This window comes from Physella acuta, unplaced genomic scaffold, assembly GCF_028476545.2.
Source record: "Physella acuta isolate Inbredline_101_S28 unplaced genomic scaffold, ASM2847654v3 ptg001396l, whole genome shotgun sequence".
In the NCBI taxonomy this organism is placed as follows: Eukaryota; Metazoa; Mollusca; class Gastropoda; family Physidae; genus Physella; species Physella acuta.
Window position 1 is genome coordinate 132574 of NW_026732911.1, and position 27114 is coordinate 159687.

The window sequence follows — 27114 nt, forward strand, 5'->3', positions numbered from 1 at the left end:
CCAGGGACGTAGCGACCTTTTTCTTCTTCTTCTTCGTTCTTAATTGAGAATATGGTGGAGGATTCAGACAACAAGTCCAACTTCGTGAACAAACCGAACTGTGGTCTCCAGTTTGGCAGGTGCCCCATATAATTTTTCCCTGAGTGGGGTGAGCAGGGGCCAGTGTCTGACTCGTGCCTGGCTATACAAACAACATTCCTGAAGGACGTGCTCCGTATTTTCCGGGGCCTTGCCACAAGGGCACATTTCGCCACACCCAGCCTTTAGTTTTTTATGCATGTGTTTTAGTCTGTTATGGCCTGTTCTAAGTCGAAAGATTATGTAGCGACCCATTCGGCGCCCAGGAGCGAACTATAAGTTTTACGCCCCCCCCCCCCCAGTCCCATTTATATATAAGCTATAGTTATAGTTATTCATGATGATGAATATGTGCAACCAGCTCCCACTAGTTGGAAAGGTTGGTTGCGCTTTTTACCAGTCACTATCTCAAACCTTTTTTATTTTGGTGTCATACAATTAATGTAGAAAACAGTTAAATCAGTGTGTAAAGCTTTGTGGCCGTTTTTTTTTTCTTAATTTTGACTATTTTTAATTCAATACTTCCGATTAAAATAAGCTTTTTTATTTGTTTCTACCCATTTTGGCGCCAGTGTTTCTTTCAGGAATCTTTCTGCACCCCCCCCCCCCCTCAAGCGAGTCTACCGCTCCCCCCCCCCCCCTCTTCTCCAACGAAATGGAATTTATATAGAAAATATATACTTTTAACAGTGTCCGCCCCCCTTCCCCCCCCCCTCCCCCCCCCCGTAAATTTAAAGTGCCATTCTGGAGAAAAAAAAGTCTGAAAAAAAATACTGTTTACCGCCCCCTTAAATTCGGCGCCCATGGCTTGACTCAATTACAGTCTGTGTCAAGAGTATTTTGGGTTTCGTGTATCTTAAAAGATTTACTTGTTGAATGAATGAATTTTTTATTCTCTCCAACATTTCAAATAAACTTGTGCGGGCTATTTTAAAAGAAAGTTAAATTTAGACAGACGTATCTTTAGCTTCGTGTCGTAAAGATTTAGTCATTGAAGAGTAACGTTTTATACTCTCCAACATTGTAAACAAACTGGCGCGGTTTATTTTTAAAGTAAGTGAATTTCTTCTAATTGGATAGTTACACAATGCAAAAAAGTCGGCGTGATAGGGTCGGTTAAGCTCATCGTTACTGAGCCTATAAGTCCCGAGTTCGAACCCCCGGGTAGTTTAGGCTCGATAGCTGGGGACAGGAACCCTTCTAGGAGAGACATCTCCAAAATCAAACAACTTCTGCCTTGTAGTTTGTTCTTGGTTGGACAAAGGCTATGGAAGCAAATCCAAGAATAAAACCGGACTGAAATCGGAGTAATTATGGCGCTTAACAAGTTGACACGTAATACTTAACTGTGTTGGAGGAAATCTCTTTCAACGCTAAAATTAAATAGGAAGAAGAAGAAGAAATTCAATGCAGATAATAAACTTGTTAGTGATAATTTGCAGTTTAATGTAAAAGATTGAGTTCTTGGAACAGCGCCGTGTCACGTGGTACTAAAATTTTAATTTTAAAAATAGAGGGTCTTTTTGAACAATATAAATTAAATAGTGGGGCATCACGAAAACTCGTATCGTACTTTTTTATGTTATTATAGCACTTGTGCGTACTTGATGTCTTATTGACTTGCGTGTAAAGATATGTTTCGATACTAAACGTAGGTGATGTGTCTGGTTATTAACGAGTCTCATCGTCATCATCTTTTCCTTTTCGTGCCCAAGAAGACACTTGGGGCAGATGAAGTAGAGTTCATCTGTTTCAGAGACCTCGGCATATGAAGGGATAGTGTTGTTAGCACTGTGCCCAGCCATCATTGTTTTCCCTAAAGTGAGTTAGGGACCTATTAGAGCTGGGTGGATTCAGTGACATTCAACTGACATGAATAGGGATTTTTGGGTTAGCAGTCTAGCTCTCTAATGCTAGGCCAGCCGCGTTGAACGGTTTTATACAGCTAAGTTTAAAAAAGCTGTTCCATACTCAAAATCTGAATTAAACTTAGTTTAAATAGTTAATCGTGAGTCCCGATTTAAAAGAGTAAAATACAATTAAATTATATCAAAATTTCAAACTGCTACAATTACCTCCTGCGAATTAAAAAAATGGTTATATATATATATATATATATATATATATATATATATATATATATATATATATATATATATATAGGCCTATAAATATGAGGTAATTTAAATATCTAATTAGAAAGAAGCCCATTGAAACAAATTAAGCAGCCCGTAACTAATTAGCTTGACTAGACCCAACCGACTTTAATTAACACCGACTAACAAATAGGAATATTCAATTGGTGGCATGTAATATAATTGTATGAAGGATATTTTAAAGCAGAGGTGTGTTATTGATAGCATGTTCTACGATTGTATGACGGATATTTTAAAGCAGAGGTGTGTTATTGATAGCATGTTCTACGATTGTATGACGGATATTTTAAAGCAGAGGTGTGTTATTGATAGCATGTTCTACGATTGTATGACGGATATTTTATCGCAGAGGTGTGTTATTGGTGGCATATACTATGATTGTATAATGAATATTATATAGCAGATGTGTGTTATTGATCATTGTACTATGATGGTATGACGGATAATGGTAGTGGTGTGTTATTGGTGTCATGTAATGTACATAGTGTCCTCTTGTATGTCATGTAATGTTTTAAAACCACAAATACGTTTGTGATTACACAAGCAACTTTACAGAATAAGTGCCTGCGACACATATTGAGTAGAATATGGCCAAACCCTATCTCAAATGTAGAGTTAAAAAGAACATTTGTTATACCATTAACAGAAGTTATCACGAACAGAAGACGGTTAGGTAAGAAGTTGGAGATGGTTGGGCCATGTGCTCAGATAGAAAGCAGGCACATTAGCTAGTACAGCTTTGTGTTGGACACAACAGGGCAAAACGAAACAAAAAACAAACATGTGTGCGTGTTTGTGTGCGTGTGTATATGTGCGTGTGTGTGTGTGCAAGTGTATGTGAGCATGTTTGTGAATGTGTATTTGTCGCGTGTGTATGTGTGTGCGCGCGTGCCAGTGTGTGTGCGTGTGTGTGTGTGTGCAAACATGTGTGTGCCTGTGTATTTGTACGTGTCCGTGTGTGTGTGTGTGTGTGCATGTGTGCGAATGTGTATTTTTGCGTGTCCGTGTGTGTGTGTGTGTGTGTGTGTGTGTGTGCACCATTGATATCTTGTCTTCCCTTCTGACATTATGAAATCAACCCTAATCAAGTTTGGAGTTTCACGCATGAATAACGTCGCAGTCAGCTGCTTCAGCTCTCTGTCTTTTAAGCCTGTCTAACCGTCGCCATGCATGGTTAAATCTCACAGTCTCTTATGTCATACATGACGTATCTGCCCTTCTGAAGTCATATGTAAGGTCGCGTATATAGTCAATGGTAAAACAAGTGTAGATAGAGCAGTGACTTCTTCTGTTTACAAATGATTTGTTGTAACAACGGGGGATAATGGCATAGCCGAGCTTAATTCTTATTCTACAGCTCATCCTATAAAAACAACATCTTGTTACGTAAGTGCAGCTTTGTAATCGTCAAAAAGTGATTAATTATTAACTTATTAGTGTGCTGTATCTATTGGTTTTGTTTAAGCGAGTGAAATATTAGTCGTTATCTTGCAACTTTGTGATAATAGGTGTTGTAGATATATGTTTTTTCGTGTTACCAGACCAGTAGGATATTAGGACCAACACTGTAACTGTAGTGCTTATAGTGTGGCACTGGATGACACCAACATGTGGCACTGGATGACACCAACATGTAGTGTGGCACTGGATGACACCAACATGTAGCACTGGATGACACCAACATGTGGCACTGGATGACACTAACATGTCGCACTGGATGACACCAACATGTGGCACTGGATGACACCAACATGTGGCACTGGATGACACCAACATGTAGCACTGGATGACACCAACATGTAGCACTGGATGACACCAACATGTAGTGTGGCACTGGATGACACCAACATGTATGGTGGCACTGGATGACACCACCATGTGGTGTGGCACTGGATGACACCAACATGTAGCACTGGATGACACCAACATGTAGCACTGGATGACACCAACATGTAGTGTGGCACTGGATGACACCAACATGTAGTGTGGCACTGGATGACACCAACATGTAGTGTGGCACTAGATGACACCAACATGTAGTGTGGCACTGGATGACACCAACATGTGGCACTGGATGACACCAACATGTACTGCGGCACTGGATGACACCAACATGTGACATTGGATGACACCAACATGTAGTATGGCACTGGATGACACCAACATGTAGCACTGGATGACACCAACATGTAGTGTGGCACTGGATGACACCAACGTGTAGTGTGGCACTGGATGACACCACCATGTGGTGTGGCACTGGATGACACCAACATGTAGTGTGGCACTAGATGACACCAACATGTAGTGTGGCACTGGATGACACCAACATGTGACATTGGATGACACCAACATGTAGTGTGGCACTGGATGACACCAACATGTGACATTGGATGACACCAACATGTAGTGTGGCACTGGATGACACCAACATGTGGCACTGGATGACACCAACATGTAGTATGGCACTGGATGACACCAACATGTGGTACTGGATGACACCAACATTTAGTGTGACACTGGATGACACCAACATTTAGTGTGACACTGGATGACACCAACATTTAGTGTGACATTGCATGCCACCAAACATGTGGCACTGGATAACACCAACGTGTAATTTGGCAGACACCAACATGATTGCAGTATGACATTCGATGACGCAAACAAAACGTATATCACAGCATGACACCAAGAAATAGCAGTTCCTCGATTAACATGTATCCCACTGTGAACTCAGTCACGGACGACTGGTTTCTACTGTCGGCAAGCAGGGGCAGATAACTGTCTTTTAGAGATCGCCAGCTAACGTTTGAAATGAGAAAATAAAGCAAATATTAAAACTTTATAATATTAGGCTTAAAATAAGTAAATGAATAAAACTTGTTCTATTTAATCAAAGCTTTATTCGCGGATATAATCTCAAACAAATTTAGGCGACAAATGCTTGTTTTTTTTAAGGCAAGTGTTATTTATGTTTTTATTGTGTTTAAAAGCTTATTTTTATATAGATTTTAAATATGTTGTATTGTTTGGGTGTGTTTATAGGGAGAGGGAGGGTAATATACTGTAATCAGTACTATTCCGGACTGCCAATTTTTTTTTCGTTTTCATGTTTCTTTCCTTCCATATTTCAATATATATATATATATATATATATATATATATATATATATATATATATATATATATATATATATATATGTATATATATATGTATATATATATATATATATATATATATATATATATATATATTTATTTATTTATTTATTTATATATATATATATATATATATATATATATATATATATATATATATATATATATATATATATATATATGTATATATATATGTATATATATATATATATATATATATATATATATATATATATATATATATATTTATTTATTTATTTATTTATTTATTTATTTATTTATTTATTTATTTATATATATATATATATATATATATATATATATATATATTTATTTATTTATTTATTTATTTATTTGTACATATATTAATATATACATACATTATATATATATATATATATATATATATGCACAGAATGCTCAATTTAAGTTCATGGCTGACGTCATTTGGTGTGTTCGTTGCTTGGACTGTGACGTCATTTCTATGCCACCAATGTGGGAAGACATACCTCCGTGGCACAGAGCTAGACGCACGGCACATAGACGGCGACGGTGTGTCACATCTACACATATACTCGGCGTGTGTGCTGACCACGGTACAAGTATGTACGAAGTTAGTTCTATAGAATTCTATCTGAGGTAATGGCTGGCTGAGAGCAGCATGGCCTAGTGGTAGAGAGTCCCGAGTTCGAATCCGGGTTCAAAGCAGTTGAACGTCCCTGAGTCCACTCAGCTCTGATGTTAACCTAACTTACGTGGGGGGAAACAAAGGCGGCTGAGCATAGTGCTGGCCACAATATCCCTTCGTACGCTGAGGTCTCTAAAGCAGATGAACTTTATTTCATCTGCCCCATGTGTCTTGAGCACGAACAGGAAGTGATGATGATGATTTACCGGCTAACATTAGTAAATGCAGTAACGTATCATGTCAGTGTTGACTAAGGTTACCATATCGCTAACTTGGGTAATAGCCCCATTATTGCTGTCTTAGATTCCCCCTAAAACACTGATTCAGGAACCTATTTTTAATTACTGGGATTAGCTTTCATCAGTGTTGAATGAATTGTAACTTTCCCATCCCTCTTAAATTCGGATCCCTGACTCTAGTACTTACGACGTTTCCAAATTCCACCCAGCTTTTGATGGGTACCCGACTCAGGTTTTAAAAAAGTAAATACGACTGTGCATATTGCTGACCTCACTATCAAATGCCGAGGTCACTAAAACTTGTGAATTCGGTGTCACCTTCACCGAAAGTTTCGAAACGGTACTTCATATACTTTACTTTTATGGTTTCTAAATATTTATCTACCATAACACCAACCATTTTATAGACTACATATAATATCATTACAAACATCAAAGTTTTATTTTACTCTAGCCCTTACTACTAAAACGTTCCACTACGTATTGATTTCTTTTCAACTTTTATAACACTAATTATCACAGCTATTCTTAATTAATAACTTAGAATAAGAACACGGACTAGTATAATCGTTTGAGCCTCGACAAACTTGTTTTGATTACAATTTAAATATATAGTCGTATGAATAGTTGCCTATATTTTGCTTCAACAGCCACTAAGATAATAAAACATTTGAGTGGGGTTATTTTAATGTATTGATCTTTTAAAGCTTTGAAAATCATAATAGACGTATTTTTTTTTACCATAGATGTAACTGTATATAGGGCTTTTGACGTGATTGAAATTTGACTACCGTATGTTTGACGGGGTACGTGGATATGTTTATATCGTGGTCGCTAGCCGTCCGTTGTTTTCAGGTTCCGCAGGCGAGGAAGTAAAAAAGAAATGCCACCCCCAACCCTCACCTGAACCACATGAACCATAAATTCTAGCTTTGTACTCGGTTAGCGTTTAGGGAATAATTCTATGGGAGGGTAGGTGGGTTTGGTGATTATGCGATATCATGTAAACTTACACATACGCACACATACATGCATTTATACACACGTATATAAGTAAATTAATGTGTGTGTTGTGTGTGTGCGTTGTGTGTGTGTGTGGGGGAGGGGGGGGGGGGTAATGTGTGTGTGTGTGTGTGTGTGTGCGCGCGATAAGGAAGTGAATCGTGGTATGGGCAGTAACGTCAGCTGGGCTTATGGCTTATTATAATATCTCTTCATATTACGAGGAAACAGAAACAGGTAAGCTCTACTGCATCTGCCCCATGGGCTACAAGGAGCAAAAGGGTAAATTTACTTTTTACCTTTATTGGCCCCTCTTACAAAACCAAAACACCTCCATTTCCGGCCACTTACATAACAGCCACATTTCCATTTCCGGCAACTTAAAAACAACAACACCTCCATTTCCGGCCACTTACAAGCCTACCACACTTGGTTGGATAGTGAACCTACATGGGAAAACTGACGTAATATCTAAACTAAGATGTTATGATGATACATCGAAACTTTGGGAAAAATTCCGGTTGGCCAAAAAATAAATTTCGGCGCCCTCTCCCCAGGAACGGTGCTGTAGTAGTGTTTAATTATTTTTTAAGTGTGTTTTCATTTCCCTATTTTACCTTTCACTCTCTCTTCATACCAAGGCGTAAAATTAAGACTTTGATAAAGAAAATACACAAATTGAAAATTTTAATTTGGTGGGGGGTCGTTTTAAAAACTCCCGGGTGTCTTAGACACAGCCAGTCCACCCCTTGCTGTTTAAAGATTCCCTGACACGTTTTATTTAATTTGTTTTTCAGTGCATCACGTGTTTCACGATCGTGAGGCTACGTCACGTGACCAACAGAAGACAGGTGGCGCTGCTGATCGTCACTCACATCCTGTCGACCCTGGCAACCAACTACAGCATGACGTACATCGAGGTGAGCAAATATTCTCAGAGATTTCATGGACTTGATGCAGAAACTAAAACACAATAAGCTAAACATTGAACACATTTCATGGACATGATGCTGAAGCTAAAACACAGTAGTTGTTAGCAGTGGCGTAGCGAGGTCGGGTGTCACCCGCCAGAGGCGTAGCCACCCTTCCCGGGGACAAACTTTCGAATTTTCGATTTGCACCACCCCCCCCCCCCCTCAAACTTTCGATTTGCACCTCCCCCCCCCCCTTAAGTTTTCGATTTGCACCCCCCCTCCCCCTCAAACTTTCGATTAGCACCCCCTCAAGTTTTTCTCTATATCTTTAGCTATTTTTGCCTTGGTGTCACCCCCCTAAATGGTGTCACCCGGTGCGTTCCGCATCCCGCACCCCCCCCCCTCGCTACGCGCCTGGTATGTTAGGTAAGCTAAACATTGAACAAATTTCATGGATTGGATGAAGAAGCAAAACCACAGTAGTTGTTAGGTAAGCTAAACATTGAATAGATTTATAGACGAGATGAAGAAGCTAAAACACAGTCGTTGTTAAGTAAGCTAAACATTGAACAGATTTTATGGATTGGGTGAAGAAGCGAAAACACAGTCGTTGTTAGGTAAGCTAAATGTTGAACAGATTTCATAGACGAGATGAAGAAGCTAAAACACAGTCGTTGTTAGGTAAGCTAAGCATTGAACCGATTTTATGGATTGGGTGAAGAAGCGAAAACACAGTAGTTGTTAGGTAAGCTAAACATTGAACAAATTTCATGGATTGGATGAAGAAGCGAAAACACAGTCGTTGTTAGGTAAGCTAAATGTTGAACAGATTTCATAGACGAGATGAAGAAGCTAAAACACAGTCGTTGTTAGGTAAGCTAAGCATTGAACAGATTTAATGGACGAGATGAAGAAGCAAAAATACATTTAGTGTTATGCAGAGGCTTCGCGAGGCGTGGGCGGCAGGTGCGGACCGCACCGAGTGACACCATTTGAGGGGTGACACCACGGCAAAAAATTGCAAAATATATAGAAAAGAAATGTTTTTAAAAAAAAAAACAGATAAGTCAATCAACGACAGTAGAGGGGGTAACACCAAAATCTAAGGACTTAGATGAAAACGATGCTTTTCCATATAAATTAATAGGTGGATTATGAGCACAAATTAACGTTATTACGCAAATTGGGATGTGGCTGAACTAGCTTGAATAGAGAACGAATTTCATCGACGTGATGAAGAATTTAAAATACAATTGTTCGTAGGTAAGTAAAACATGTATCATGTTTAATCGACTTTATGAACTAGCTTAAATAGAGGACACATTTCATCGACATGGTGCAGAAGCTGAAATACAGTACTTTGTAAGTAAGCAAATTTTTCTCAGAGACTTCCTTGGCTTGAAATACAGTAGTAGACATTGTTTTCGTGGAAGTTGTGGTCGAGGGTTAGAACAAACAACTGCAAAACAGGATGAGTACAGATTCTAGTCCTTAGGACTACTTATTTTGTATATTGTTCAGGATACAACCAATCATACTATTCCATCATACGATTAGGTCAAAGATCAGCTTTATTTCATATTCCATACCTGGTCCGAAAGTGTAACTGTACTTCAACATTTTGAGTATACTATATTTCTATCAAAGATGAACGTTATTAAGATTAAATTATTATTCCAAGAATTTATTTTAAAAATTTTTTATTAAGAAGGTGTTTCTGTAGCAGTCGCATCATTAAAAATATAAAAAGCATACAAAACAAATATATCACCCATTTCAGTAAACTAAGTTTGTCATTAATGCCTCTATCTAGTCACTTTTCCTTCTCTTACTTACGATAAAAGCACCATTATAGAGCTCAGCGACTCAATGATCGTTTGTTACGCTGGTAACTACTATTTGGATTCATGTCATGTTTGCCTGTCGTCCCTACTGGGACATAGGCCGCTGACAAGAGCTTTCCAGACGTCTCTGTCCAGGGCTAGTCTCTCCAACTATCCCCAGGTGTATCCAATCTTCTTGGTGTCTTCTTCCAGGTCACGTCTCCAGGTCTTTCTTGGTCTGCCTCTCTTCCTCCTGCCTTGTGGATTCCAGGTGAGGGCCTGTCTTGTTATGCTGGATACAGGTTTCCTGAGTGTGTGGCCAATCCATTTCCATTTTCTCTGGAGGATCTCTACTTCCACTGGCAGTTGATTTGTCCGTTGCCATAGAACATCTGGTGCTAGGGCCTTGTCGTGGCTTGGCAGCTTGCGTACCCTGACGACCCCCAGAGCTATACCAGCGGGAGTGTTAACTCCTGGCAGGTTCAACCAAGCTGGGAAGGTCTGCGCGGGTAGGGGTCAGACAAAAGCTAACACCCTGGTCCTCCAGGTTGGGGGTTGAGCATTAGGTGAGCAACCTTATATCGTAAAACAAATTAATTGCTACAGAAACGCAGACAGAGAGAAACAAAGACTATTTGAATTAGCCATACGATAATCACCACAACATCTCTTCCTCTAACTGATTTAAATTATAACATGTTCTACCACTTTTGTTTATACTCATGGATTCTTATTTCAAACACTTTGTTTATCCAGGCAGCTTCAGTGTTCGCTATAAAACTGCTGGAGCCTATCACAATGGCAGTGGCCCATTATTTCCTTATTGAACGGAAAATGAATGTTGAAACAGTTCTTAGCATCCCAGTGATTATTGTAGGAACTTTGATGTTTACAGGTGGGTGATGTCTAGTTCATACAGGTAGGTCCTGGGTTACCTGATACCTTTAGATGGAGGTCTTTACTTACCTGATACCTTTAGATGGAGGTCTATACTTACCTTATACCTTTAGATTGAGGTCTATAATAACCTGATACCTTTAAATGGAGGTCTATACTTACCTGATACATTTAGATGGAGGTCTAGACTTACCTGCTACCTTTAGATGAAGATCTATAGTTACCTGATACATTTAAATGGAGGTCTAAAGTACCTGATACATTTAGATGAAGGTCTATACTTACCTGATACATTTAAATGGAGGTCTATAGTTACCTAATACCCTTAGACGGAGGTCTATAGTTACCTGATACCCTCAGACGGAGGTCTATAGTTACCTGATACATTTAGATGGATGTCCTTAGTTACCTGATACATTTAGATGGAGGTCTAAAGAACCTGATACCTTGAGATGAAGGTCTATACTTACCTGATACCTTTAAATGGAGGTCTATAGTTACCTGATACCCTTAGACGGAGGTCTATAGTTACCTGATACATTTATATTGAGGTCTTTAGTTACATCTGCTTTCTGCTATATTCACTTGTAGGGCATAGATTTTCTGTTAACTTTGCATTTGATTATTTGCAAACATATGGCTTTCATGTAACGTAAAACTTTGGCATTTCGTCCACTTTATTTCATCGTTTTTTTTTCTTTTTATGCCCAAGACACATATGGCAGCCACAGAAAGCTCCCTCTCTGGTATTTTTTCTGGCAGTCCCCATGACAGTCCTGCCTCTACCAGCTGCTTCACCGGCGTGTGTCGCCACGTCTCCATTGGCCTTCCCTGTTTTCATTTTTCTTGAAGCTTTATATTTTTAGCGCCATTCCTGATAAAGTTCCCTTTTCAAAGCTGACGGTCTATAGGGCAAGTGAAGTAGAGTTCACTTGTTTCTGTGACATTCGGCATATGAAGAGATATTGTGGGCAGCACTATGCCTAGCCGCCTTTACTTTCCCTAACGTGAGTTGGGTACTTATCAGAGTCAGTCTACTGACGTGGACCCGGATTCGAGCTCGAGACTTACGGGTTAGCAGTCCAGCTCTCTACCGCTAGACCACTCCGTACCCTGGATTCATTCCTAAGACAAATTTATTTACAGGTAAAATAAACTCAAAACTCTATCCATTTGACTTACAGGTAAACTAGACGTAGAATCTGACGAAGGTGCCGGCGCCCTTCTCGCATTTTCTTCTAACATTCTCCTGACTGCCCGGAACATCACGTTGAAGAAGATCCAGACAACAGACAGACTCGTCTTGAACAGATCCATCTTTCCCGCGCTACTGGTGACGGCACAACTCAGCTTTGTTGTCCTTGTTTCCTGGTACCATTCTGGGAGCTCGTTTCCGGTGTCCTTGACACTGGTGTACGGATCCCTTTTGGTTTCCGGTTTGTTCCATGTCATGTATAACTATATTTCGACAAGCTTGGTGCTCAAGGTTTGTTCTATCACTGATTTAGAACTCTACACACTTTTTATTCAATGCATATTTACCAAACAAAGCTTTTACTTTATTTGTATTCTTCAAATGATGATGTGATCGAATTGATTAGCATAAAAATAAATAAAGCGGGAGTGATCTCCCCTAAACTTTCTCAAATATTCTTAAATAGCATTATGTGTGATGGCATCTTTGGATATAGATATTATTTTTAATGCATTTTTAATAACTTAAACTTTTTAAAAATATAATAGAATCTCGTAGAAAAAAGAATTGCACACCAAGCGAACGACAAACTATATCTGTATTATAGTGTGGAATATTAGTACTTTTGAATTCAATAGCGGTTTTTTTATTACTACTTCCAGTCAACAGAAAATGCTAGCTTAAATAGAGAACAGATACTAAAAATCCAAAAATTCGTCAGAAGGCAGAGAATTAGATCTTTTACTAATATGTGAAATTTTGTTTATTAATCTCAAATAGAACTCAAGTTACAGGCTTTTAAAAATCCAAAAGTAGAATAAGTTCCACTTCTGATTACCGCAAATCGGCAAAAAGTTTATACTGAACCATAAATTTCATATAATACTTATATATATATATATATATATATATATATATATATATATATATATATATATATATATATATATATATATATATATATATATATGAAATTTCATCAACCTAGCTGTAACGGTACTCAAGTTGTCATGTTGACAGACATACACATACACACATACATACATACATACATACACACACAAAGACACACGGACAAAATTGCAAAACTATGTTTTTCCGACCCGATTTTTTGCACGATAACAATACTTCCTCTATACTTCGTATTCGAGGAAGTAAAAAGATAAGCAATGGTACCTACGAATTATCAAACTTAGCCAACTTTATTTAGCCCAAATTTCAACATATTTAACATATTTTATCTCAAATCAAACTTCTTTAGAGTTCCTTCATTACTTAAATCACTAATAGACAAAAATGAATAGAACAATCAATCAATTGTAAGTTTTTATTTTATGAAAGTAACTTAAATTTGTCGTAAATATTTTTTAGTTGCTTACTAGAAAGTGAAAGTATTGGGAAGAATAAAAACGTATATAATTGTTTTTATAGCTAGTGGGTGTATATTTTAAATAATACAAATTTTATTTGCATCTTCAAACTAATAAAAAAATTAGTTCATGGAACAATATGAACACTAAATAATTTTATAAGATTAAATCTACTTGCAGTACATGTTTCTAATTAATAACTAAAATTATGAGAAGATTACCTTAACTCTGCATAAATAGTGAGGAAAAAGGAGTTATTTCCCTTGGTCTTGTCAGTGTTACGTTCATTGAAATTATACACATAGCTATTTATGTGTGTAAAATGTATTCATTTTTTAATATCTATATACGTTTTTATCTCATCCTCTTTCTGTGTCACTTTCTGGGTGTGTGTATGTTTTGTGTCACTGCGTGCGTGCGTGTCTTTGAGTGTGTGTATGTTTGCATATGTGTACGTGAGTGTGTACGTGAGTGTGCGTGAAAGTTTACAATGTGCCATGTGTTTCACAAACCACCGACCCATCCCTTCAATACCTGACTTTTACGTCCGGGTTTAGTTCAACGCAGAAAACGATTTGTGACAATCTTCAGTACTTTTATTTGGTCTCAACTCTCCACATTACATTGTAGCCCTCGTCCTAACCGCTACCAACTAACCCCTTTGCAATCACTCACTCCAGCTTTTATACCGCATTCGACCTTAGGATAACAATACATTAACACACCGGGGTTACTACACATTAGGGTAAACTCAACTTACACACGCACTCTCCCCTAAGTTCTACATTATTATAGTCTATTTCTATCTAACCTACAACTGACCCGTAACACCAACAAACCACACAAAAAACATAATTTAAATGCCCCTTTAAAAGCTTAATGAGTATTGAATTATACACAGTCAAATTTACAAAAATAAAAGACTTCAAGGTTTTCCACACGGATTTAACTGTTTTCTATATCAATTTTGTAGCTCCGAAATAGAAAATGTTACGGGATAGTAACTGGTAAGAAGCTCCACAAACCTTTATAACAGGGAGTGGGGGGGGGGGCTTTTTTCACAGACAGGAATAACAGTTTTACTATGTATAGAAATGTGAGTGGGGTGGCGAAAAATTGATAGTCCTTCCCTGAGCGCTGGAATAGATTGCTACGCGTGTGTCGAAAATTGTAATGTTAATTCTCCTCAATATTGACATTTTCTCAATGTAATTTCAGGTCATGACTGTTGTGAGTCACTCCATTGCCAACATCTTCAAGCGGTTGATCGTCGTGCTAGTTCTCTACGGCTGGGGTCAGCGTAAGGCCACTTGGTTCAACTTCTTTGGTTTACTGCTCGCTACACTGGGGCTGTGTGTATACGTCTACGGCAAGGCACAGAAACATTTGCCCGCTACAGCAGTGTCTGATGCCGCATCCTTGATTTTGAGTAAGTTTGGTTTTCTACGGATAAATAGAGATGCGATACTAGTTGGAGAAGGGGGCGCCCTTTTGAGTACGTTTTCTACGAATAATTAGAGCGACGTTGCCAGGGGGGAACAGAGGGGCGCCATTTTGAGTAAGTTTGGTTTTCCACGAATAAATAGAGAGGCGTTACCAAGGGGAGAAGGGGGGCGCCATTTTAAGTACGTTTTCTACGAGTAAATAGAGCGTCGTTGTTAGGGGCGCCATTTTGAGTATGTCTTGTAACTACAAATAAATAGCAGAGCGTTGCTATGAGGGAAAGGGGTGCCGTTAGGGGTCATCCATAAATAACATCACGCTTTTTTAGACGACTACCATACACACATACACACACACCACACACACACACAAAAACGACGTCACACCTCAGCTTACAACCTTCCTCAAAATTGCTGTTAAATTTTCTTAAAACATCGATATTTTCCCAAAATCTTGTCAGAACTCTCTGTCAACATAGAGTATTTTAATCAATTCCTATTAAAATTAATTTAAAGTTTTTTTTTTTTAAAACGGGAAATAACGGCTTAAACTCGTTTTCTAACATTGCTTTTTTTATAATGCAAAAGTGTGACGTCACAGTATCAGAACAAAATTACGGGACCCCCCCCCCCCCCCCCCCCGAAGCGTAACCAGAGGAGTAGAAGGGCGCCATTATGAATAGGTTTAGTTTTGTACAAATACTTAGGGAGGCGTAACTAATGGTTACATTTGGAACGGTAGTGGGAAGCGTCATTTATGAGTAAATTTAGTTTTTTACTAGATAAACGTATTTAATTATAGCAATAACTAGTACCAATCATGTTTTTTCAATTCTCGGATTTTCACAATTCCTTGCGTTTCTGAAACGTAAAACCCGCAGCAGTCGATGGATCACTGTATTTTGAAAATTAGGATCGATATTAATATTTAGGTAGGCCACACTGATTGGAAATATGACTAGTTTTAATTTGCCTATTGGTATCAATTACCTCCCTTTGTGTATACCGTTTTATTAGTTCAAAGGGGGAGCAATGTGAGATTTAATCTTCTGAAATTAATTGAAACAACTTTAAAATAATTAAATATTACATATTAATTAGGTAAATATTTATTTGATAAAATGTAAATAAATGTATTAAAAATAATTAATCATCAATGTTGAATTTTAAGTGATTAATTGTTTTTTTTTTTAAATTACAGTTGAGAAAATAAACACCTTAAATGTTTTTGTTAGTCTGTCAATTAAAGTATTTTACAGAATCTAATTCATTAATTAATCTTTTCGAACAATCGGTTAATGTAAAATGTTTCAAACCAGCATCTTTTCAATTTTTGAACCAACAAGGTTTAAATGCAATGTATCTTTGTATTCCTTTACATATTTCGCTATTTATTTACTATACTCTGTACACCAATGTAACTATCTTGTAAATACCCACAAAATAGCGTTAAATGTTAAATATATACTAATATTGATTCATATAAAACAAATGTTTCGCACAAAAAAATGTTTTCGCTAGCTCTGCTATGGTAAACTTAGTAGCTAAAAATATCAATAAACGACAATCCCAATTAACTTTACAAGCCAATAACTTTTTTTTTTTTTTTTTTAAATCACCATAGTCATCAGTCCTCAACATGGTCATCTCCGGCCCACTGGCTAAGGTATTGATTTGATTATCGTGTATCGGTCGCTTCCGTCCTTCAGTTCTCACTGGGCTTATCTTTCACCCAACTCGTACCCCACCGTCCAGCACACGGCCCAACCGTAGGAAGCTGAAATGCATGCTGACCAGAGTTTCTTCCAGTTCCCCCCCCCCCCCCCCGAATATTTTTTTACCGCCCCCCCCCCCCTCGAACGAAATGAAATGTATATAATTTATATAGAAAATAAATACTTTTAACAGTGTCCGCCCCCCCCCCCCCCAGAAGAAAGTCTACCGCCCCCCTGTAAATTTCAAGTGCCCCCCCCCCCCCCCCCGGAGAAAAAAGTCTGGAAGAAACACTGATGCTGACGGGTAGAAGAATGCATTTTGAATAAAATAGCATTCCCCATTTAATGATATTCGAAAAAGTCGTGACTTCGGCAATGGCAAGCATGGAACCTTCGCCTCAGTGCTGGCCTGGTGCCCAAGCGGCAGCAATCTTCCCGTATACTTTCTACTTCACCTATTCTTATTGTTCTCTGAATTGTGCTTGGATACTGAGTACAGTTAATATTTTGTATACAAATTCTATTTAGACAGATATGACGAGGAAGCAAGGTATAAAAGCTTGTAAAAACAATCCATTAATATAATCACCCCTTCTCCAAATCAGTAATTGATTTTTATTATCAATGACTATAATCTCTCTATAAGTCCATCATTTTTATCAATCTACAGTTCCTGTTAGTCATCCTTTTAGGGGGAGGGGGGAGGGAAACTAAATAGAATGTGTATACAAAATATAAACTTTACTCAGTATCCGATCTCCCACCCCCCCCCCCTCCTCCAGACAAAAATGTCTGAAAGAAACACTGGTCTAATCAAAATAATCTTTAATATTACCATTGTCTATGTTACCATATCAGTCCTTTATATATTACTATTACTAATCAGAAATTCGATTTTGAATCATTAAATGCAATTCTACTTTTTTTTTCTTCTTAATTCTATTCATGTCAGAGGTTTCAGAAAACAGCTCCAATAAGTGGCGTAGGCTGGGGGGGGGGCTAGGGGGGTCATAACCCCCCCCCCCCCATAGAACCCTCGGTATATATATAAAAAGTATGAGGGGGTGCAAATCAAAAGTTTGAGGGGGGGGGGGGGGTGAAAATCGAAAGTTTGTCCCCGGGTAAAAATTAGACCCCCTCCACCATCCCCCCCCCCCCCTTGAGACGATCCTGGCTACGCCACTGGCTCCAACAGCTGGACTGTGGTTTCCCGATCTACTGGCCTCCCATATAGTTTTTCCTTGAGTGGGGTTTATTGGGGTCAGAGTTTAGACCCAGCCTTATTGTACAAGCTGCATTTTTGTTTGTTTGTTGTTTTGTTTTTGTTTTGTTGTTGTTTTATGGTTTGTTTTTTTTTTTTTTTTTATTTTTTTTATTTTTTTTTTTTTGTTTTTTTTTTAAACAGAAACATCTCATCACCTAAGATCGAAGAAATTCCTCTGGACAACATTGGCGTGTTGCTGTATTTTTACATTCACACTTGCCCACACAGCATCACTTGATCAACGGTACTTCATCAAGGGCGACAACATCATTAACAGAGATGTGAAAGAGCTATCGCCCCTTCGGCTTATGGACCGCCCCTTTGAGACAAACGAAAAGTCTTTGACCTTAACAACACCGGAAGAAGTCGTGAACGAGGCTCAGCGGGTTCTTCTGAATCTGCTTCACGATATCATAGGTCAGGCCCGTCACGTGATGTTGATGGAGATAGCCACGTACGAAAACAAAGGCGACCCTGCTATCACGGCAGGGGAAGTAATGCTGCTGAGAAAAATGAACAAGCGCATCGTGTATTACTGCGAGACGCATAAATGTAAAAAACCGGAAGAGATTGAAGTCGCCTTGAATATCAGTCGGAAATATGAAGTCAGAGATCTCGTTATCTTAATGCAAGGTGGGGGGAACTTGGTCGGGTACCCGGGAATGGATTCTATCCGCGAGTCGGTTTTGAACCATTTCCCGAAACATAAACACATCCTCTTCTCGCAAAGTATTTGGATCCACAACGGTTCAAACGAAAGCCTTGCAAGTTGTGTTAATATTTACTCGAACAGGTCAAATTTCTACATGTTCATACGGGACAAACAATCGTTACAAATTGCTCAAAACTATTTTCATGGCGTTAAAATAATTCTAGCACCGGATATGGCTTTTGGGTTAGGCATGCGTCCTAGACTTATGCCGCCTTATTATGATATAGTGTGGTTGCGTAGAACCGACGAAGAGTCGTCCAAGTACCAACTTCCGGTTTTTCCTACAAACGTTTCTGTCCTGGTTTCTGATTGGAGGAGTGATTGGAAATCCAACCGGGGACAACGCGACATGGAAACGTCTTTCATCATCGCACAAAACGGGTTGGAATTTTTACAACGCGGAAGAATTGTCGTCACGGACAGACTTCATGGACATATTTTGTCCACGTTGATGAACATCCCTCACGTTATGATCGACAACCCGCCCTATTTGAAACTTTCATCGTTCGATAAAACCTGGACTAGGGGTCTCACCAACACCAAGATGGTATTAACAGGAGAGGACGCGCTGAAAGAAGCGCTGTTGATGCTGAAGACGTACGACGCCGTTCTGCCCGAAGTCGGCCCAGTGGACATGAATGCCTTTCCAGAAGTCAAGCCAAAGCCTAAAATAAATCCAACCCCGGAAATAAAGTCGAATCCAGCAAAACGGTCAAAACCTCAGCCCACTATGCGGCGAAATTTCTGGAAATATTTATTTTTTAATTCAAAGTGAAAAAAATGTATTTCTTTGTCATTGGCTGTTCAGAAAGTATTTTACCCAGAGCAGTATTTTCAATAGTCTACAATTTAACCAATCTTTCTTGCATAATGAGACTGTATATCAGTCGCGGAACTAGAAAAAAGGGCCACCCCGCAAAAAAATGTAGGGCCCAATATGTAGCCTATATATCTATATCTATATATATATATATATATATATATATATATATATATATATATATATATATATATATATATATATATTTAATATGTATAAAATACCAACAGAAAATACTCATTTTGGGTTAGTTCGAGTTTTGAAAAAAAAAATTCTTATACTTTTTTGTTTAATTAGAACACGTTACAACAACACGTCATTTGTGTGAGTGCTATTAGTCTCTTTTGAAAATCTCTGTTTCAATATATTTCTGCCCTAATGCCTCCAATCAACAAGTCGGTCAAAAGAATTAAAGCATGAAGGCTTTGTAGGTGTAATGGTTTCTAGCGTTATGTTTATTTTTATGTTTTTAAATTAGTTTTAAATACATTCACTTTTTATACTGTCTTTCTTTATTATGTATTTTTTGTTTTAAAATAATTAAGAGAAGTAATTGCTTTTTAATTTGTTTAGTCCAAATCTATGTGCTTTAGAGCACACATATTTCACTATTTAAAAAAAGGGAAAATAAGTAATGGAAGTGGTTGAACGTTTGCCTATCTTTCACACTATAACTGATGTATATATATTTATTTTACGCAACAACGTGTTTTAGCTACTGTATAACATCACTACTGTAGTAGATCTGCTTTTTTTTTTACAAAACTACTATTAGTGGCGGAACTATAAAAGGCGTAGCTGTTGGGGCGATAGTTTAAACAACTACCACAAACACGTCCCGGTTTACTCTGATGTGAAAAAACACCCCTCCTTCCCCCCCCCCCCCCCCCCCGCGGCAACGCCTATCCTCGTGTGCAAGAAACCCAATAAGCGGACCCCTGATGCTTAGATAGCCACTGGGGATCTCGTAGCGCTCAACTACACATTTTAAACAAATGTTAAGTCTATGAGTACTCAAAAACTTCCCAAATTTACGGATGATGGGATGGTCTTAACTACTTTTCCTAAAGCCTATTGTAAAACACTCAAGGGAGAGAATTCAAAGTATACACGTTTACTATCGTATTTGTTTGTAAAACAAAAAGAAGTAAACGTACATAAAACCGTAATAGTACAGAATAGTAGTTCTACCAATACAACAAACGAACATTTTACATTATAAAAATCACAATGGATTGTGGGCCCATAATCAATCATATAAAGAAGCGAAATTCGTCTATATCTAGCGGCCTCTAGCGCGATGGACTTATTTATTTTCAAAAAATTTTTGCAGACAACAGCTTGTGTTTGATTGTAGGAGAAAGAGGACTCCGGATGGTGTCTATAGAATAAAGATAATCCAACCGCAGCTACAGTATTCTTTTTACAAAAAACAACCATCTAGTCAAAAATAAAAAATAAAAAAAATTTTAATTTAAAAAATAAAATTGATTATTGTCGGCTGTGGGCCCTAAACGGCCCGCCCCCCCCCCCCCGCATTGCGGGGTCTGGCGGCACTGTAGTTCCGCCCCTGCTGTATATATATATATATATATATATATATATATATATATATATATATATATATATTTTTTTTTTTTTTTTTTTTTTTTTAATTAATTTATTTATTTTTATTTATATATATTAGTTTATAGTTTGCAATAAATTGTAAACATATTTTTACTTGCACGTACCAAATCTCAGTTATATAAATATAAAATCATTATCTCTTGTTGATTCTTTTCATAAGTCAATAAATTTCTTTGAATTGTTTAGTCCCTTTGTTGTTTTTTGAAAGCGCACCTCTTGTCAGTCTTTTGTCAATAGTATATATATTTTTTTATTTTATTGTTTCTGTTCATTTATATACATGTTTTCAATTATTAAACCTGCGTCAAACATAACAATTCTACACTTTGCATATCCGTTCGATTATAAAAATAAATGATTCGAGAGATTATTTCTATGTCCGTAAATATCTGCGTCTACACATTGCATCTCGATATAGATCTACATATTGAAAGTGTTTTTGGGGTTATTTTAATTGTGAGAGAATCATGGGTGAACTGGCCAGTCAGCCTACCGGATAAAAATTCCGATGGGCCTACAGGAAAAAAATCTCGGTGGTCTAGAAAGAAAAAATCTCTGTGGACACACGGGAAAGATCTCAGTGGGCCTCTAGGAAAAAAAAACTATCGGCCCACAGGAAAAATATCTGTGGGTCCTTAGAAAAAGACCGCAATGGGCTTCTAGGAAAAAACTCCTACATTACATTACATTACATTACATTACATTACATTACATTACATTACATTACATTACATTACATTACATTACATTACATTACATTACATTACATTACATTACATTAACATTTACATCACATCACATCACATCACATCACATCACATCACATCACATCACATCACATCACATCACATCACATCACATCACATCACATCACATCACATTACATTACATTACATTACATTACATTACATTACATTACATTACATTACATTACATTACATTACATTACATTACATTACATTACATTACATTACATATATAGAGATTTGGTTGGGACTAAGGTAATGATTACAGAGTTAGGGTTAGGGTTAGGGTTAGGCTAAGGCAGGGGTTCCCACCCCCGTGCCCGCGGGCGCCATGGCGCCCGCCGAACGATTCGTATGTGCCCGCCTGCCACTATTCGACTGAAAGAGAATTTTTTTCATAAACATTATTGAAAGGTTGAAGGGGATTAAAATCGAAAGATTGAGGGAGGAGGGGGGTGGAAATCGAAAGATTTGTCCCCGGGTGACGGGAAGGGTCGCTACGCCCCTGGAAGGAGTTTGTCAATTTAAAATATGTGGTGCCCGTCACCCTACCGATATTTTAGAATGTGCTCTAAAGTAAATAAACCGGGAGTGATCTCCCCTAAACTTTCTCGAATATTCTTATATAAAATAACAGGGGATGGAAACTCGGGCTATAGACATGATTTTTAATCCATTTTAAATACTTAAAGTTTTAAAAATAGAATAAAATCTCGTAGACAAATTAATTGCACACCAAGTGAACGCAAATAAAAAAAGCGCATAATAGTGCGCAATATTATTAGTACTTTTAAAATTTACATTAGTTTTTTGAGAAATCGGAAGTAGCGTAAATTACTACTTCCAGTCAACGGAAATTACTCAAAATTTAACAGAAGGTAGAGAATTAGATCTTTTACTTACATGTGAAATTTCATTTATCTATCTGAAATAGTACTCAAGTTATAGGCTTTTAAAAAATTCAAAGTAGGAAAAGTACCACTTCCGGTTATCGGAAATCGCTCAAAAGTTGATACGGATCTACGATTTTTATAAAATACGTATATATGAAATTTCATCAACCTAGCTCAAGTTAACGTGTTTACACACGGACACACACACACACAGACAGACAGACACACAGACATACGGACAAGATTGCAAAATTATGTTTTTCCGTATCAGTGAGGTGTAAAACGTCGAGATTTGTAAAAAATCTCGATTTTTTTATTTTTTTTTTTTTGCACGATTACAAGACTTTCTCTATACTTCGTATATACGAGAAAGTAAAAAAGTTTGGGAACCCCTGCTCTAGAGTAAAGAAAAGTTGGGAACCCCTGGGCTAAGGGATAGTGTTAGGGATATGGTTAGGGTTCTGCGGTTTGTTTTATTAACATTGTTACCTTTACATTCAAATACATAAAACGATTTTATCACATCGCAAGTGTCATTGTTCTAAAACAATACTAAACATATGTTACTTGCTTTTCTTAATCTTTAAAGACTCTAAATCCTTTTGTTACAATAATCTTAATACCGATTAGGATAGTTCATTTTTCTATTGGATGAAGCGGAATATTCTACTTAATCCTCCTGAGCTTGTCTTTAGCTGTACATAACTCTACATAAATATCTACAATGCGACTCTACTTATATTACATACCATCATCATTATACAAATACCATAATCCCTACCCAGTACAAATAACACTGAAAATAAATTGAATAAGTGCAGATTATGTAAGTTGGTACAAAAATCTCCATTTAGCTTTAGATACCTGTATGTACTTGAGGTAAAACTGATGTATCCTATCCGAGCGATTAATGTAGTATTTACAAAATGCAAAGACGTGGCTAAGGTATTAATGCAGTTTTAACCAAATGCATTAACATTGCAAACATATGAATCTAGGAGGGAAACAGTGGCGCCTCAGATATTGTTAAGTTTAATTTAAATTTAAAATTTCGGGGTTTTTTAACAGCGTTACTGTATGTATCATTGCACGATGTTTTTTGTTTGGTCTGTGTAGTATCTAACATGTAAAGCTCAAATGGATTTTTTTTCACTTTGTTTATTTATTGCCAATTACTTCCCTTAACAGATCACAAAAAAGCATTACCTCCCTTAAAAAACCATTACATCGGGTGGGATACTTTTTATTACTTTGTTTTGGTGTTGGAATAAAAATAATTATATTATTAGCATGAATTGATAAAGTGCAATGTGGTAGGTAAAACACGGATATTTTAAATACTGCCTTTTATTTATTTTATACACTGTACACTGTATTTTATACACTTAATAATTATTGTTTTGAATCAATAATAGTTTAAAAGCCGCTCCTAAATGTCGTCTATACTTACTTCTATATTTCCGTTTGCGGACAAGCTGGGGGTATTATAGTCGTTCACTAAATTGAATCAGGTGCGTCCGCCGGCGCCTCGGCAGGTGCGATTTAGCGCCCTGGGCTACCATGTGAGTGCTGTGGTGCTTACGTTCGTTTTAAACAGTGGGATAGGCTGTAAATAAAAATACATACTATATTCGTTCACTAAATCAAATCAAGGGCGTCCCCCGGCGCCCCGACAGGGTGCTATTTGGCGCCCATGGCCTTCTTGTGAACGCTATGGCGCCTACGTACGTTTTACACAATGGTATAAACTATGTTTTGAAGGGTGACTGTAGCCCTTAACAAAATCGAATCTAGGTCGTCCTCTGGCGCCCTAAAAGGGTGTTATTTAGCTCTCCCAGCCGTCCCATTGGCGCTATGGAATCTACGTTCATTTTAAACAGTGCGGTAGAATATGAATAAGATTGGGTATAATAGTCATTTTCTATGTTGAATCAGGCGATTTCGCCGCAGCGCCCCGACAGGGTGCAATTTGGAGCCCCGGGTGTTTGAGTTCTGCGATATTATTTGCGTTTGTGTTTGTGTTTATGTTTTTGTTTGCCTTTTTGTTTCGGTTTGGGTTGGTGTTTGTTTTTTCGTTTGTGTTTGCGTTTTCGTTTTGGTTTTGTAACTGCGTTAGTGTTTGCATCTTTCATTGTGTTTACGTTTAGTGTTTGCATTTGTGTTTACTTTTGTGATTGCGTTTATTTTTGCGTTTTTGTTTGTATTTGCGTTTTTGTTTGCGTACGCTTATGTGTTTGCGTTTGTTTTCGTGTTTGTTATTTTTTGGTTTTGGGTCTGGGATTGGGTTTGCGTTTTTGTTTACGTTTGTGTTTGTGTTTCTGTTTGCGTTTTTTATTCGGTTTGGGTTTGAGTTTGTGTTTTCGTTTGTGTTTGCGTTTTCGTTTTGGTGTTGGTTTTTTGTCGTTAGGGTTAATTTGAAATGTACTATATTTCCTAAACCCGGGCATTGCCGGGTACATGCTGCTTAATAAACACACAAGTCATGGTCTTTCACAGATACGTATTTCACAGAGGCCATTGCAGGGACGCCTTTGCTTCTATCGTACAAAAACTAAGTGTGCTATATAATAATGAAACACACTGTAAAACAAACATAACTTAAAACAAGCTCTTTCTCCTACAAAATAACTTTTTTGTAATTATGTATGTATTTGTTTATTTTTATAATAAAATCTACTATTAGTTTTGATTCATCTTTACAAAGTAGAGCCGAAAATCAATGTGTTTCAAAAGTTTTCAATTGTGTAGATTTTACACTAAAAAATTTCCATTTAGCCAAGATGTTAATCTGATAAATCTTGGAAAATATATATTTTATTTGTCAACAAAGGGAAACAAGCCTGTTTTATTTCAAAATTAAGTTAGAAATTACGACATACTTATTTTACAGTTCAACTAATCAAAAATAGGAGCTGTTTTTAATTTAATAAGATATTTCAATAATTACAAAAATCGAATACAATCTTGCTAGAAATATCTAGATTGAATAATCTAAAGCATGAGTCATTGAGACATTTAAAAAAACAACTAAGAGACGATTTGACTTAACAGATGTATTTCTCAACCACAGTTTCAAGGCATTAAGGATGAACATTCTAATAACATCTTTTGTGTGTTTAGCAGTCTTTGTCACTCAGGAAGTGCATGCGGGTAGGTGTATATGAATACCTTAAAAAAACACAGACACAGACACACACAGAAACTATAAAATATATATATATATATATATATATATATATATATATATATATATATATATATATATATATATGTATGTATGTATGTATATATATATATATATATATATATATATATATATATATATATATATATATATATATATATATATATATATGTATATATATATCGATGGTCTCGGTCGCAAACCGTCTAACTCAAAAAAATTCGATTTTCTTTTTTTTACATAAATCAAAAGCCAATATGATTCCCCACAATGCCTGAAAATATTAGAGAAATCTGTAGAATGATTATTGAGATATAATCATTTGAACAAACCGCCTATTATTTCTAGAGCTAAAAATCTCGGCGCAAAACGAATATCGCTATATTTGTCAGTACACTTTTGATCGGGAACGCAGTCGCACGCCGCAATCACACAATTTTACAGCACATCAGACACAGTACTTATAGGTAGGATATTTGATTAATTATGTTCAACTATTCTATTACATTTTATCATTTTAAAGAATAATAAACAAATAGTATTTGTTTAATATAGACTATTCCCAGATTTTCAATAACCAAACTGATTTGCTTACAGTTTTTTAAGCTAACACAATACTTTGAAACTAGATCTTCATTCTAGAATCTAAATATCAATCAAAACAATATTATTCGAATTATATTTCCACAAGAATGTGCAATAAATTTAATAATTGTTAATTCACTACTAGCTTTAGATTGAGGGTTTAGATACGTGTTAAGAAATGTTTTTATGGTAGGTTACAAAATGTTTGTCGTACATGTTCAACGACATGGTTAGTTGTCTTTAGTAAATGCTTTTATGATTAATTTTAGAACAGATAAGCCTATATTAACACACCAGCCTCTCTCAACATACCAGCCTCTCTCAACATACCAGCCTCTCTCAGTATACCAGCCTCTCACAACAGACCAGTCTTACCACATAACAGACCAGCCTCTCTCAACAGTCCAGCCTCTCAACATCTCAGCCTCTCTCAACAGACCAGCCTGTCTCAACAGACCAGACTTACCACATAACAGACCAGTCTCTCTCAGCATACCAGCCTCACTCGACAGACCAGCCTCTCTCAACATACCAGCTTCTCTCAACATACCAGCCTCTCTCAACATACCAGCCTCTCTCAACATACCAGCTTCTCTCAACAGA

The 27114-nt window shown here is 37.1% G+C and overlaps 1 protein-coding gene across 1 annotated transcript; it reads left to right on the forward strand.

Annotated features, from left to right (window-relative positions):
- Positions 1 to 5809: 5809 nt before the first annotated feature.
- On the forward strand, positions 5810 to 19429 carry LOC131927392 (uncharacterized). Its single transcript, XM_059283099.1, has 6 exons — positions 5810 to 5995; positions 8120 to 8242; positions 10816 to 10954; positions 12141 to 12442; positions 14740 to 14950; positions 18084 to 19429. The coding sequence occupies exons 1-6, from the start codon at positions 5810 to 5812 to the stop codon at positions 19427 to 19429; spliced, it is 2307 nt and encodes a 768-aa protein (XP_059139082.1).
- The last annotated feature ends 7685 nt before the right edge of the window (positions 19430 to 27114 follow it).

Coding starts and splice junctions, on each gene's coding strand:
- LOC131927392 (XM_059283099.1), top strand. CDS start 5,810: ATGCTCAATTTAAGTTCATGGCTGACGTCATTTGGTGTGTTCGTTGCT. Junction 10,955..12,140: donor AGGAACTTTGATGTTTACAG/GTGGGTGATGTC, acceptor TTTGACTTACAG/GTAAACTAGACGTAGAATCT. Junction 14,951..18,083: donor TGCCGCATCCTTGATTTTGA/GTAAGTTTGGTT, acceptor TTTTTTAAACAG/AAACATCTCATCACCTAAGA.